General features: G+C 36.7%; 1 protein-coding gene across 10 annotated transcripts; it reads right to left on the bottom strand.

Annotated features, from left to right (window-relative positions):
- Nucleotides 1-640: 640 nt before the first annotated feature.
- Nucleotides 641-16722, bottom strand: LOC110831261 (metal cation symporter ZIP14). 10 transcript variants are annotated; one of them, XM_022067075.2, is made up of 10 exons: nucleotides 16430-16722; nucleotides 9921-10055; nucleotides 9089-9346; nucleotides 8400-8580; nucleotides 7038-7207; nucleotides 6254-6379; nucleotides 5250-5489; nucleotides 4202-4421; nucleotides 2697-2881; nucleotides 641-1664 (listed from the first exon to the last, which is right to left on the bottom strand). In XM_022067075.2, exons 3-10 carry the CDS (start codon nucleotides 9344-9346, stop codon nucleotides 1512-1514), a joined length of 1533 nt encoding a protein of 510 aa, XP_021922767.1. In that variant the 5' UTR covers nucleotides 9921-10055; nucleotides 16430-16722; the 3' UTR covers nucleotides 641-1511. The 10 variants fall into 10 exon arrangements, with proteins under 10 accessions (XP_021922767.1, XP_021922766.1, XP_021922764.1 ...); XM_022067074.2 differs by lacking the exon at nucleotides 9921-10055; XM_022067072.2 differs by lacking the exons at nucleotides 9921-10055; nucleotides 16430-16722 and adding an exon at nucleotides 12991-13083.
- Nucleotides 16723-16935: the final 213 nt, after the last annotated feature.

Here is a 16935-nt window from a genome sequence, read left to right as displayed (position 1 = left end):
TTTTCACAGCAGTGAGTACAATGATGGCTTGTAGGTTGTAACACCATACCTCTTGTCTCTCTTTTATGTCCTTCCCCCTCCACCCATATGGGAGGGTACTTTATCTATTTTGACACTTGGTAGGACACCTTGGGCAAGTGATCAGCCTGTCACAAAGCCACTTACCTATACAGGACAGTACAACACAAAAATACAAAAACAAACATCCATAACTTGAGTGGGATTTAAACCCACAGTCCTAGTGGCCATGCAAACAAGTCCCATATGTCAGATCGTGCAGCCACTGTGACCTGAACCATAATGCATAATACACACTAATTTTAACAGAGTTACTAGTCACGCTTCCTTCCTCCTTATAAACACAGCCCTGACTGTTCCTTTGTTAAGCCCCACCATATTCACCAAACCCACTAAGTATAATACGGACATACTGTTTTCATCCCCTCCCCTACAAAACCATTTCTGTAACTGGGACACTGTTTACAAAACCACAAGAAATCGGACTGTGGCCAAGTTACCGTAGTATAATGAATGACTGATTTAATTTTAATTTGCTGTTTATATAACAACTTACCATGTAATTCAGCGGTTAGTAAACAGATACACAATAGGCAGGTTCTAATAAAGGTATAGTCAGAGACAAAATTTCAACTCTTTTATCACAAAACAATTTTTACATGTCCAATAAATAATATAAATTAAATTAAATTACATGAACAAGCACATACTAAGTGTTAACACATTGATAGTTATTAACCATATTTAGAAGCTAATCAAATAATTTTTTACAATGGATTTGAAGACATATTTTCCTTTCTTCAAAGTTTCAAATTCGGTGTGCTCATATTTGAGGTCATGTTACATTTTGGCAAAAATGGGACATGATCAAAATTAATTTATGTAATAAATACCAACCTTTTCAGGAATGTTTTAGCCTGAAAACCTCTTTTCACACCTTTAATAAAAAAAATACTTTGTTACAGATCCTTTACACGGAAGTCGCAGTAATAGCTGCTATTATTTCAGAGTATAAACTACCTCCGCTGTCCCCTTCGAGAATGCTCTGTAATAAACTCTCTTTACATTTGTAACCTTTATCAAATGTGCATCACAGCTCAGATATGATCTCCCTGAATGTACGCTGCACTATCACATCACTAAGCCATTTAACCTGGAGTTTAAAACTGACTCGTAGCTGTGTTACAGAATAATTTAAATCCCCAATTCCAGTACAATAAAGGTTAAACTGTATTTAAATTTTCTTTCACCGAGTATATGTAGTGGTTCATATTTGTGCATTTGTATGAAAAAAATTACAGCATAAAAGTTACAAATGTAGCAATGTTTAAGATTCCTTAATATTTGTTTTAAAAGGGACTTTCTAAAACATAAATTTAATCTGTTATTTAAATAGCATTCACATTGTATCTTGGAACATGACATGCTCACTCTCGTTACTTAAACTGTAAACAAATGTTTTAAGAAAACCACTTTTCTGAAAGTTGAAATCTTCAACCGAAATTGATGCTGTCTTGATAACGTGCCAAAACGTAGAGAGCTAAAATACCTATACCCATGCCAACATTCTGTAGAAACAAGGTGTGGAATGCTTTCTTCAAGCTCACTTTGCTAGCTTCTTCTGCCACCTCATTCATTTCTGGGACCTTGAAAGCAAATTATAAAACACAATCACAATTCAAGCTTACCCTATGGCAGTTGTTATGCATGTGAACCACTTTTCTAATTATGCAACAGGAAACTCCGATCAGACAAGGAAATAATTGTAAGATTTGAGGTTTTCACAGCCGTGAATATGAAGATTTCTGTCTTCTGGGTTGTAGCACCATGTAGTATGGTAGATGTTTACCGATGTTTCAGAGGTCATACTGCCTCCGTCATCAGGGCCCTGATGACGGAGGCAGTATGACCTCTGAAACTAAAAATGAATATAAACATACTGTGATCCCACATTTTGTAAATAAAGAAAATATACTACAATAGGCATACCTACATAGTTTAAATAGTCTGTATCACAGTATGAAAAAGTCTTTGTAAATTCATATTAACTTCCTTACTCAGCATGAACCCATCACGAAGCTAGCGGAGATTGTGCACTATAAAATGCCAGTAACAACCCCACATTCACCAGTCAACCCGATAATCCTATAAACTGTCACGGATAAGCAACCAACCACCTTTACATAAATCACAAAATCTTAGAACAGGCAAAATGTGGAAAGTATTTCCTTGCTTGTTTCTCATCCATAAAGACAGATGCCATAAAGAGAATTCTGTGGGGAGTCCCGTAAAAGATGTATAACTCTCGACTATATGAGCAACTAACAGTTTCTCAAGTACTCTTCCCCATGCAGTTAATATTTTAATAAATTAAATAAAACCTCAGTTATTATGTCATGCATTACTAGACCGACTACAACTGTCAGATGTGTAATATTTACATTTTCACAACTACAAATCTCATCATACATCAGGCTTTGTATGTGTGGAATAAGAGGTGTCTCTATTCCAGTAAACACACACACATATGCATGCTCAAATGTGTTCATGTGTGCACGCACGTATGCGCAAGTGTGCTCACAACAAATGTTTCATTGATTTTAACATATGTCAAAACTAATACACGTAATAGGTTTATAAGCAAGACCTGATGGAGTCGCACATATATACATACATACCATGTCCACGAGTGATATATACATGAACATTCCCGCTGCAAAACCAAAGATATAACTGCTGGCTTCAATTTCGCCAAGCAAGATCCCAAACACCAAACCAATATAACAGGTACAGGCAGACAGGAAGTTGTAGATAAGAGCTTGTTTCATGGTCATACCAGCATTTAAAAGTACTGCAAAATCACCTGAAATACATTGGATTACTTTTATTAAGAAAGAAAACAAGAGAAAATTAGTATACATAAACATCTGGTAATAGAAGCAAAATCTGTTATGTACGTAAAAACATTACTTACATCAACAAACATCACTCAGACAACAAACATCTTTCCTGACAAGAGTTAAAATGTGTAGCCTAAACAGGTTGGTACGGCAGTAATGCATCTGAATTTTATTTCGCAGATTAGTTACTGAAATCCTGGCCAGACAACAGCACATCCTGAGGTTCCTCATGATTTTCCTCAGTTCCTCCTTGTGAGTCTTAATAAAGTACTTTCAAATATGCCAGGGGACATCCAAATTCTTCTCTACTCTTCACACATGATCATCCTTATGTCACTAACCTCTGCAGTTGAAACACAATAATTGACGTACATGAACATATAAATTAAGGGACATGATTTGTAGAGACAAAATACAGTTACTCACTGCACATTTTACAATACACACTGAAAAATTACTACCATTCATCTTCTCTTCAGGCACGATTTGTATATAAGACAAACAACCCTAGTTTTCAATAAAAAATAAAAGCAAAAAAAAGCTTATAGTATTATAGTCTGGTGCTGCTACAGATTACACACAATATGAAATTATACAGAAAATATCCATCCTGAAATTGACATAAAATAATCAGCATTAATAAAAGCTGGACAAAATGACAAAAAAAAAAACCAGGCACTCCACACGGCTGTTTCTGCATTAACCCGAAAGTCAGAGGAAAAACCACTGTTTCTTCTGTAGTTTTTACGCATTCCGTAAATGAGATTTCCGACTACAAAGATGGCTGTCTCCTGGGCTATAGAACTGTTTAATCTGATAGAAATCTACCAACATTTCAGAGGCCCTTCCTGCCTCGTCATCGCCCTGAAACAACGATAAACTACACGGCACTACAACCCAGAAGCCATAGTCACTGCCAAGAGAACCTCAGATCCTATTAAAGTTAATGACTGTCCTCTTCAAGTTCAAAATTGACCAACAACATGGAGCAGAGTCCTTGAGACGTTAACAGCAATCTCATCTAGTCAAGAAACGCTCATCTCTTATAGAACCTGAAAGCTTATTATCGTGATCACAAGAGCCTGCCACTGGTACTAAGGCCCTAGTTTTTATAGTACGGTCCTAACTCTAACCTGTAGACACGGCAGATTAACATAACCTACTGCCAGTTTCCCCTACGGTCCTTAAGTCCTTGAATTCGAAACAGACATGCTATTCAGCATTCAGCCTTTATTATTATCTGTAAAGACATAAATGGTAAAAAACAAATAATTAAATATTACCTAACTCATGAGGAAATTCCTCGCACATTACAGCCACACTTATGCTGACCCCAGTGAGCAAACTCTCATTGAATGCCGCACCAATGGACAATCCATCAATGAAATTGTGGAGCCCATCACCAAACACAACCATCCAAGCGACGGTAGCAATGGCACTGTCCTTCCCTTGCTCAAAATGCATCACATGTTCATGTCCGTGTGAATGGTTGATACGTGGTTTCTGAAATAGGACCAAGAACATGGGACTTAAATCACAGGTAGCAGATTTGTGTCTGCTGTATGAAGTTCGGGGTCCGCAGTGGCTGCGGGTCTGAGGCGTGGGCCTTGTGCCACTTGGTCGCTGGGACCGTGGGTTCGAATCCCACTCAAGCCATGGATGTTGTCTGCGTCTTTCTGTGTTGTGCTGTCCTGTGTGCAGGTAGAGGCCTTGCGACGGGCCGATCCCTTATCCAAGGAGTCCTATTGAATGTCCACAGATCAAGCCAACGAAAAGTTGGGACCCGCAGTGCTCAGGCACTTGAAGAACGGGTCGTTCCCAGTATCCAGTATGAAGTTCAGAGCTAAGAGGCGCAAATGACTTAAACAGCAGCTCCTTAATAATTAACACTGCAGTTTACCTCAACCAATGACTTAAATTAAATTGGAATTGTACGACGTGGACTCATCTAATTCATATTGGCATGATGTCTTGAAATGACATCATTAACACATACATTTTAAAATAAGATTATATTTTAGCGTCATGTTGTCGATCTGCTACATTTCAATTTGATTTGCAGTCTTCACACAATTTACACACACTCACACATAAGAACATGGTTCATTACCTGAAGTTGTAATAAATCTGAAATAGACAAGACAAACACAAAACATTATTGAAAGTTCAACTGTTTACCAGAAACCAGAGAACAATTTCACGTCTTCACAATGAAGGCTGCATTACAGGAAGGGACTTCATGTGAATATTTCCAGCAGCAGATAGAAATAGTAACGTAGAATAATAAATTTTTGAAGTGATATATGGTTCATTTATTTGAACTAACCTTACCTCCTGATGGCCAAATGAAGCCTTTATAGCCTGTTCCTGGCAGCCATAAATAATTCCAGGATTTGTATGAAGGCAGTTGGGTTCCTCGCGGGCGTTCTGTTCTGAGCACTCACGTTCCTGAAGGGGCTCCAGCTCCTGATGAAGATGTGGGATGAGCTCCGTAGGACTCGAGATGCTTGACACAACTTCCACAGACACTTCATTGCTTGGGTACGCGCATGCTGAAGTACGTTCCTCTTTCTAGAAAAATGACACAGTTAGGCAACACTGACCATTGGCTACTTCTTTATTTCTATGTCGCAACAACCCGAAACGAGTCTTGGCCTCCTCCGATGCGGGAGGTTTATTTGTCTTTGAAGCGTGCATTTATGAGTAGCGAGTGGCAAGCCCACTGCCTCTGCACAATTTCTACTCAATCCTGATTTGACTGCTAGAGCCATCTATTAGTGAATCAGGAGAGAATTGGGTGAGAAATGGCCGCTGAATTTTGCTTACGAAACATCTCGTTCATGCTCGTAAGGTTCTTTTACATGCCATAGATCTACGACATGGGACCGCCGGCTCTGATACTAAATGTACACAACTTATCAGAATATACTGATGATTAATGTTTCATGAAATGAAGTGTGAGAAGACGTAAAGACAGGGCTGTTTCCAACTGAGGGTTGAATTGTAACGTTGCACAACATATCAATGTGGTGTGAGATTTGAGGTTCTCGTGGCCGCGAGTATGAAGACGGCTGTCTTCTGGGCTTTTGCGCTGCGTAGTCACTGTGATGACGGAGGAAGCAAGCACCTCTGAAATGTCTGCAAACGTCTGCTAGACTACACCATGCTACAACGCAGAAGATAGCCATCTTCATGTGACTGCAGATTCATCATGTAATTCCTTAAGTGAGAAGTGCATATGTAGTGTTCATAAATCCTCATACAAAATACATTTTCCAAATAGCATGATCCAATATAAATAAATAAATTAAATTATATAATGTGCAGGCACTTACTTGTCTGTGATCAGTTATCATTTTCATAATCCTTTCAGTCATGAAAAATACCCAGATACCAGCCCACATCATCAACGACCGGTTTAAGTAGTTGTGGTAACCATCTGAATTTGTGAGGCCAAATGCCTGGGAAAGAAGCTTCTTATTAATACAATATATATATATATATATATATATATATATACAGCAGCAGTCTATCTAGAATTGCACCTTGGAACTAAAATTAAAGCCACTTCAGATCTCTGGAATATGTCTTCCACCTCAACAGATGATGATCCACTGAAGACATTTCACCCTTGTCCCGTACTTCACAACGGTGCAACAAAAACGTGCATAATTTTATTTCTATTCTTGGGTGAGGTGGTACGCTGGTTTGTTGACATTTCAAAGAACTCGGCTGTCCCAACTTAGCCTTGCCAGCAACACAATATTGGATACTGAAGCAATGTCAACAAAATACCAAGTCGTCAGACAGTACTGAATCTAGATTAATTGTTCTGACATATGACAGAGCGCACATACTGCGTGGAGGAGGTATACCATAAATGCATGCAGAATTTTTGGTGAAATCTTGGAAGAAAGTCACTTGAAAGATAGAAGAGGTGGCAAGATAACATTAAGAAGGATTTTAAGGAGACAACATAAAGAGGACGTAAAGTGATGGATTACGTCCAATAACTCGATTAAGCGTTTGATTCTACTACACGACAGTTTGTTGTTTGTTTGAATGATAGTTACCACTGCTTGAGAGGATAACGTATTGTTTATAGCAAGCGTTACTCACCTGAGGGATCAAATGGAAGAGCGAACTTGCTGCAAGGGAGCCAACTGCAAGGCCGATTAGACCGGTAAGCAGCTGCTTGTAGAAATGCTTATCCATGAAGGGCAGAACACTGACACCCATCAGAGAGCACAAACTGATTACTGTAACGAACAGGAAACCCAGACCCCACACTGGCAAGAGAAGAAAGATCCTTTGTTATTCAGCAGCATCACTAAAAAGGGGTACGCAGAACGTGCACAAGTTAGTGCCATCAACTTCTCTAATCTTACGTTTCTTCTACTCAAATGTAGGAGGTTAATTGTTGCTTTCTCTTTGTTGAAGCACAACTGTTTTGTTAACTAATGTGTTTAAATGGACGTGTATTGTTATCATCACAAATATATAATTATTACTGAGTGAAGAAAAAGAAGAGATTTTGAATGTACTTGACACTAGATGGTTTAATTATTTGTTATATGCTTTAAATTATCTGTAATAATTATGCTGTTAGTAAAGAAAAATATGTCAATCAGCTATGTCATAATTTGGAAATTATTAAAAATATTTGATTCCTACAGACAAAACAATATATTTTTTTTCTTTCAAAATTTCATTTGCAGCTAAGTAATTAATTTTTTGTATTTCCATTTTCTTTAAATGTTTCAAAACAAAATTAAAGCACTCTGTAATTGGGCTAACATCAATAATTCTGCGCAACATCTATATCCAGATGCATTATATTATTCAATTTACAGAATTAATCATAACCAATAGGTTTTTTTAGTTTTCAACATATCTCAGAGCGCTCTCACAGTTAACTTGTACTTTATAGCTCGTACGACAAGACAGGAAAAAATAAGGAGCATTCCACAGTCAAATGTAATTTCTCACATTCTTAACTAATAAAAATGAAAAGAGTCAGCTTGAACTACCAAGAAATGGTAGGAGAATTTTTGTACAAATGTATTCGGAAAACCAGAAAGGCCACTTGAGTGATCTAGGCATAGATGGAAGGACAGTGTATTAAAACTGATCTTAAATAGGGTGGAAAGGTATAGATTGGACTCATATGGCTCAGGATCAAGCCCAGAGTGGCAGATTTGTAAATATGGTTATGAACCTGTATGTTTCATGAACGGCAGGGAATTTTGTGTCTTAAACGGCCCATCCACGTACGAGTCTGACTCGTGAGCCGGACTCGGATATATTTCACCGCGCATGCGTAGCAGACTCGGCTCGTGACACCCCATCCACAAACGAGTTTGGCTCGATGGAACCCGAGCCGAGCCGGGCTCGTACGTGGATGGGCCGCTCAAGAGACTGTTAGCTTCTAAACAAAGACTGAGCATTATGGGATCGGTTAGTATATAAAGGAATGATAACCTTCAGTTGCAGATGGCTTAGTTATCAGATCAGCACTGTCAGGGCCACGTTGATCTCTGTTGCAGACATATTTCTCTAATTGTTCCAATATCACAGGACAGGCAAGTTCAAATGAAGCGACATTCACTTTCTCATCCTTTATATTCAACTTCCTAAATACGTCCACTGCTGACAAGCATGTCTAAAGAAGAAACAAAGGATATATTCATGACATAAACAAACACGATCTAATAACTTGCTGAATTTTAGGGTTATGTTCCTAATGCATTATGCGTAAAAAACAGAATAAATAAATAAAATAGGGTTAGGGGAAACTAAAATTTGCACCACTGGCAGAAAATAAATAATAAATGAAAATTATGTATTAGAAGAACATTAAAAATTAATCTGTCATCACATAGTCTTTTAAATATTATACTATAACTATAATCCTAACGTTGTTACAACAGCCAGACTTTGTATCGAACATGCAGAACTTGTGTGAGATGTACTTCCACCGTGCAATTAGTAAATTGATAAACATTTCTATCAAATTTTTGTTTAAATTTACGTAACATCCCGTAATAGTGTTAAGTACGTACACATGCGTGAATTTGGTGTATGTGTTTATTCGAATGTTCGTAAATTTTTTACGTAACAGCAATGGTTGTAATTGGCTGTTTAAGCAGTGCGTTAAAAATGAATCTTACATTGTTGATATAGCTGCAGTCTTGGCCAGATGTACAGTTCCTCTGCAGAGAATTAACAGTGTCTATATTACTAACATCAGATGAGCACGTACAAATTCTATCAAGAATTTGTTGCATCTGCTCTATAGTTATAAGCCCTGTAGAACCAGAATACTTTTGAACAAGGAGGCTAATGGATTCAACTGCTACTGTCGCTGAAGAAACTCCCAGTTGCCAACCCATTAGGATGACCATCATCGCGAAAAACCAGGAAGCCATCTACAAGAATAGAAATGAAAAGTTACATATAACACAACCATTAATTTCGGAAATAATGTATACAAATGAACAATTTAGGATGACACAGTATGAAGCTGAGAGAACGAGATCACATACGAAAATTCTTCAGACAATTTTAAATCTCGACTTATCTCGTTTCCAGGGGAAATCCCACACGCATCTGATGACTACAATTCTTCCAATCGGCCGCTCCCCTGAAGAAAGCATCTTTCCTAAAACGCTGCAATTTAATTTTTCAATTGAATTTCATAACACTGTTACAGATTACGATAAAGAGTTGACCTAATAACTGCCTTTAATAGTCTCTGACGACTGGTCCACGACACAGACTCGCCTTCTTCACGAAAGACAACAAGAGATCTTCCAGTTTTTCGTCATTCGTTCCAACAACGATCACCAATACCAAAAGCGCCCGACGTTGAAACAACGTACATAAATAATCTGCAATAATGAATACGCCTACAAAATATATTCTATAAGTACGTACTGTTACACCCTCTGTGGTCTCCTGTCGGCATGGTTACATTTAGTGCGATAAGGTACGAAAACTAACCTGCTTGTTTATTCCACTTGAAAACGTTCGAAACACAACTCGCGATGCTCCTCGACCTCGACCTCGACCTTGAGTTAAGTATTGGAATGATATCTAACTTCTTCCCCCTGCCTCCGTCCTCTTGCTAAGATATTTCTGCGAACATCATCAATTTCGTGCTTTTCCACAGACTTTGCCCGTGCAGTACCATACTCAAATGTCTATGACGAAGTGCAGCGTAATACAACCACTAATTCGAATGTCTCGAATTTCCGCAACCTGGACGAATGTATCGTCCGGAGCGCAAACAACTGTAACTAAGAGGCATAGTTACCAAGGACGAGAGAAATGTAAAAATAACACCGTGTTTCACTTCTGACCATTAACCCTCTGAAACCGAAGCTCGTCTAACTAATATTTAAGAATTGAGTCCGTACCGCGAAGTAAACACAACACTTCACCATTACAAAAATCAACTGGTTAACGCAGTTTAAGGTACATCATAAACATAAATGTATTAATTAAATATCTGGTGTATTTTAATGAAACCTCGAAACGTAATATCAAGTTTATACATATTTAACAACATAACGCGTAACATAAGTCTCAAGATTACAGTCGCGTACTGTAGGTATATCATGAATCGCCAACCGTATGTTCGAGGACCCAGTGGGGCCCGCAAAAAAAGATGTGTAACAATGCTGAGGACTTAACTGTTCTTCGGTGATCGTGATTTTAAGATTCTCCTGGAAGAAATAAAATTCCATAACCTCACAAACGAAAATGTCTAAACTATTAACAAATTACTTATATTGTACCCATGCGTCACTAGCTTGTGGGTTAGAAAGAAAACAAATGCAAATATTATGTTAAGACCTGACACAGGTACAGGCAACTGTTAACTTTACACTACATTTGACACAAAGAAACTTGCATTACAAAAATTACAATAAATCACAGCAAGTTACGTTCGAACATCTATAAAGTACGTTGGAGCCATTGTCTTCAAATGCTGCTTCTACTTGGCTGGTTATTTCCATGTGTGTCGGTGGTAATCAGAACAAGGTCTTTTAGCTAATCATCAATTACATGAAACCCTCACACGCAAAGTTAGCGACAATTACGCAAATAAGCTGTAGGAAGCGAATCATTCTCTCCGCTCAGTTGCGTATCACATCAAAAAACAGTCTTAACACTGCACTAAGCGTCACAAATCTTCCATGTAACGTACCACAAATCATAAAAACATTGTACTATGATAAAGCAAACACTACGACAAAAACGTATCATTGTGCTTAATTAACTCCAAGCCAATACGACGTACGAAAATTCTTAACCTCAACACTAGATGCGTGATTAGATTCACACCCTTGCCGCTATACCTCCACGGAAATGATCTCCATGGTCATCACACATGAGTATGGAGTTTCTTTTACGAATCTGGTTGTCAGAATAATGAAACAACTTACACGGTCTCTCCTAAAACACATACTGGTTACACGACACTCGGTGCGCAGAGCACACGAATCGTCCAGTGCGCATTTCGATATGCCAACAACTCCAAATGACATCATAAAAAGTAATTTCATCACGCATACAAATGAAGAGGTTATAATCATGAACAGAGACCACGTAAATATAAATCACACAATGACACGTGTAAAAGTATCGTAATTCAATTACAAACAGGAGACAAACCTACGGAAATTACTGTGATATTTACAACTGAAGAATTATAAAGTTAATAATGACATGACATCAAAACTTTTTAGAAGCTAACAACAACGCTTTTAAATAAACCTTGAGCAAACTCTCTTTTTAGTGTTGCCACATTCGTTTCACGGATTCCGTGAATTCATTTCAGACTAAATATTTCTAAGTCATTGTTAATCAATCTCCGGTTACAATCAATATTTCACACTTCATGGAATAATATTTGATTAGACACAATATCCTTCAGTTAACCTGTTTTTGCCACTGTCACGTTTTTCTGCTGTGTCATTTGCAATAAAAGTTTTGAATTAAATTCGTTACTACCTGAAATTAAATGGCCATTGAAAGAAGACGAAAAATCACAGATGAAGGACGATTTTTCAAAGAACAATGAACAAAAAACTACTTCTTCCCCTGTTGCAATGGCAAGCCTGTATGTCTTATTTTCAAACAAATGAAGTTCGTCACTTCTCAAGGAGTTCAATTTTAAAAGTTACTACAAAACAAAAAGGTCAGTTTGACCGTTTTACTGATAAGCCAAGAATTTGTAAATCAGCTAGGTGAAATCTTTATTACGTCAGCAACAAAAGATATTTCAAAGATGATGCAATGAAACCATACGTGTGGTCCGTGCCAGTTACAAAATGGCCGAACAGTTGACTAAGAAAGGAAACTTTTCACAGGCTACGAATTTGTCACTTCGTGCATCCGTTGAACTGCATCTGTAGCTTTTGACGATGGACTCAAGTCTGACACTACACTTCTCTATATTAAAAATCTTCAAAATTAATTATATTCTTGGTAATTAATAGTAAATATTTATATTTAGTTACTATTAACTACCAAGAACATAATTTATAATTTAAAGCAGCGCTGTTTATTAGCTGTGTAAACAATGTATCCAGTAAATGAATATCAATGTAACTTTGTAAAGCACACGATTATGATTTCAAGGAATATTTTCATAGATTAAGCGTTGTAAGATATTAATGTTGATATTCCAAGATGCTCTCTATTCTAAAACGGTAAAAGCTATTGTGTTCCATATTATGAGATTAAAACTCTCCTACTGATCGAATTAATAAAAACGGAACAATCATAAATCTATATTATAATCTCAAGAAAATTAATATTATAATCACAAAAAACATTAATTTGTATCCAAAATAATACACGTATTACACATGGCCTAGTTCATAGCTAAAGAATTTTGATACGTATTAAGTGCTGAAATTTATTGTTTTAAACCATATTTTTCTGTGCGTGACAACAGATTACAGGACTACTTGCAACAGATTAAAACGTCCACCCACCTATTTCCCTCTCGATTAAATCCCGTCTCTGTAGATTTCATGGACCAGCATTAACACACACTTACCATTCATTCTCCAGCGTTAAATTATTTGCCAAGACTCAACACGGAATGACCCATGAACTCGACGACTTTAATATTTATGGTATGTCCTACAAGTGGCTTTTATTGCATGGAATATATTATATCATCAAATCTGCCCACCTAAATATCCATTCAAGACACAGCATCCGCTGACAAAGAGAACAGGCTAGACAAACCCTCAAAAATAACGGAACCTGACAGACTTTCACTGAGACAAATCTCAGGGTCCACGTAACTATGGCAACTGACATTGGAGAATTGTGATATTGAATACCACGAGATAAGGAAATAGTTTACAAGGAATAATCCAGTCATCACAACAATTAACATATTTTATGAATACAGTTAGTCCTATGAACAAAGACATGGAGGGGGCACAACACCATACAACAGTTACGCCCCAGCAATCACAACAAAATTCCAAGGTATTTTAATCTTGGTCACACTTGTTAACATTCATAACCATTTGCCTCGGTAACGCTGTTACGAGATACTATGGTTTCCATCACTCATCACAGACAATTGTCATGAGACCCCCAAAGGAATTTGCGTATTCAGCGTTAGATTAATAGAAACAATTAAGAAAACTATTAAAACTTCAGTCAGGATAGCTGATGAATTCGACTCCCGGCGTAGATGGTTTCTTTTGGTCGGAAATTAAACGGCATATATAATGCGCGAAGGCCAAGTTGTTTGTTTGTGCGGAAACAAATGCCACTGCCCCTACTTGGTTGGCCTTCCTGCAAATGGATACCAAATGCCTGGTCAGAAGGCCAGAATACATGCGATCTTTTCATGCAATTCGTACTAATAACGCATAAAACTGCCATCCACTTCACAGGCTAGTTTATTGGTATACCTCGCTGAAAACAGTTACTATATAACTCATAAACGACAATATCATCCTAACCTATCAGCATTTTCAGTTTCGATTGTTTTCACCTTTCGAACAGGACTGACGTACGAACTCGATAATGGCATGGAACACCATGCGTGTGGTAAATCAAAGTTAATTTCACAGGTTAGTGAACCGAGATAGTGAACACTGTAAAATTATTTCCCTTTTATCACACTCCCTAGCCTGCGAGACAAGCCACAGAAATGAATGGGGTAATTTTTATTTTCTGATACTGGTTACCCTACATGAATCCTTACACTGAAGAGACGAAGCTGATGACTGCACGTCTACTACTCTAGCTGGTTCAAAGGAATAATGATTTCAGGCTTATGCAAATCGCGTTGAAAAACAATAACAGACTTCCTGTTACCATTAAGGGATAACAACAACACGTAATTATACAAAACCTCTGTTCAGTTAAAATAATTTGTAATCAATATTAAAATCATTAATCATCTGCATCACTTTTGACAAACAATATCCTTGGCAGGTACATGTTTCGCCACACACGTGCCATCATCAGGCCATTTCATTGCTTTCTTAATTAACAAATGACTATTTTCATATATAAAAACGTATACTTTTTATTTTATGTTGTTATCCTCACTTTATATGCTGTGTTTCTGTATGTCTTATAAGCATTGCCCCATCACTAAACAAATATCTACATTATATTGTTTTAATACTAATTGTTTCAAATTGGTCCATTTGTTACATTGATGCATGTGTTCTTGATAAAAAAACATTTCATCTGTTTTAAAAATATGCTTTAAAATTCCTACATTTAAATTTGTTATTTATTACATTTATGTATTATAACAATAATTATGCTATAAAATTTAATTTGGCATATAAGAATGTGACATCAGACAGCACTCGCTATAAACATGGCTTGTATTCTTGTGAAAGCCTCAAAACAGTACATTACAAATTTTTCTGTGTACTCCAAGGTGTTCGTGAACCACGTTTTGGAAACCACTTGTCCACTTCCACATGCATCAACAACAACAAAAAACGTGCAGTAGGTTTTATCAGAATTCTTTGGTTTCGCATGCTAATTATCATTCCACCATCGCGCATATACATCCAGCACCATTCCTAATTCTTTTACGTAAATTAAACATCACAAAATATAAGTGAAATAATAATAATATTAAAATCAAGACGGTAAGATTGGATGAGCGTGTAGCAAGCATGGGGTAGATGAGAAATGCGCACAAATGTTTTGTTCAGAAGCTTGAAAGAATACCTCTCAGAACAGCTGGGCATACATGGGAGGATAATATTAAAATGGATGCTAAATTTGATAATGTGATTATGAACATGTCTAAAAAATGCAATGAAGAATATAGTTTGAACACTGAAAAACTGTATGTAGTAATTATGGCACATTTTAAAAGTTTTCTTATGATAAACTTGTGTAAAAAATATTCAGAAACAATGTGCTGAATTAGAACAATATAAATGTTTAAAAATCAACTTTGGCAAATGTTCACATATGGGTTGGGCACCCCTGATCTAAAATTTTAATGTATTAGGCAGCACACGTTTCTTCAGATCTGGCAAGCAATCTAGTCTCCAAGGTTACCCCACATAATGTATTTCACAGGTACTACCTTTCTAACAAGACAGCAAAACATAATTAAATTCCACATTACCATTTTAAAAATCCCAACACACAATGCTAGAAAAAAAAGTGGTAAAATAAAACACACCGTTCAGCTATCTGACACGGCTTGTAGCCCAAGAACCTTTCATCAAATATGTCCTATTCGATTACTGTTCAACAGAGTAAAAAGTTATAACTCTTCTTCCAAACTAAGGATGACAAAGTTTTCTAAATTTCTCCAAATTTATCATATTGCTTACTGTACACTGTTGTAAAGATAAGACAAACCACAATGTGGAAATATCTTAATGCTTCATTTATATAAAGCATATAATAAAATCAAGCCAATACATTGCCTAAACAAAATTTTAAACACTATAGTCATATTTTTATGGTAAAAACAATTTCTGATCAAATAAAGAGGTTTATATGTGGCAATAAAGCCTTGACAGCCATTTGCAGCATTGTGGTGTCACAAACCACAGGTAGCAATGTCAACTCAAGTTAAACACTGGATCACAGATGTATGAAAGATAATACAATTGAGGAAAAATAACATTTTCTCAGGCAAGTTCATAAAATCATAGTCGATTTAGTAATCTCAAGTAATATAATATAAATAAGACACCATAAAAAGTCCATATCAAGTGTTGGAAATTTCAGTTGTTACAAATTCAAGGCAACGAACATCATATATGTGTAAAATTTCGTCATTTATAAGGCTACTGTAACAGTGAAACTGAACTGAAGATGCCGAAATGTATGCTAGCCGCACACTGATAATTTCATATACTGTAAATAAATTGTTTAAGGTTAGTTGATGGTAACTATACAAATACTAAACACACCACATAAAACATCGTTACTTTCAACTCAAACTACATAAGGGTGAGTTTTATTGTGTATCAACATACCAAATAATCTTCTTCAATATTAAAAGTCCGACGACTGCGACTTGATTCGTAATGCCAACGACAAGCGGCAAATCAACTTTCTTTCATTCTTTTAGACTTGCGTTGTGACACAAAACAGAAAGATTATTCACTCTATTGACTTATAAATCCACCGAGAATATAAAACTGCAACATAAAAAATATGCGTTACACATTTTATGATTACAGCACTGTACCGGCATTTCTCGTTTCATATTAAGATCCATTTCTGCTAGCAGCGGCTACCATAGATTACCTACGGGCCACAGAAAATACAACCTACAGGCCTTCGTAATTCGTAACAAGTCGGGCATGGTCAGAAATACTCCACTGGTCAAGTGTTCTACATTTACAAACACTCATCAGACGTTCCTTACTGTGTTGTGGACTTTCTGAATGGGTGATTTTAAATTGAAATCGGCAAAATATTCATAAATTCACTCAGATGAATTATATGGTATGAAACATGCAAAAGAAGAAATGAACAA

This window comes from Zootermopsis nevadensis, unplaced genomic scaffold (genome assembly GCF_977971745.1).
Source record: "Zootermopsis nevadensis isolate Lab colony 2312 unplaced genomic scaffold, Znev_1.0 Znev_ptg000023l, whole genome shotgun sequence".
Lineage (NCBI taxonomy): Eukaryota > Metazoa > Arthropoda > Insecta > Blattodea > Termopsidae > Zootermopsis > Zootermopsis nevadensis.
The sequence above is the reverse complement of the archived record's forward strand: the minus strand, read 5'-3'. Positions and strand labels throughout refer to the sequence as shown.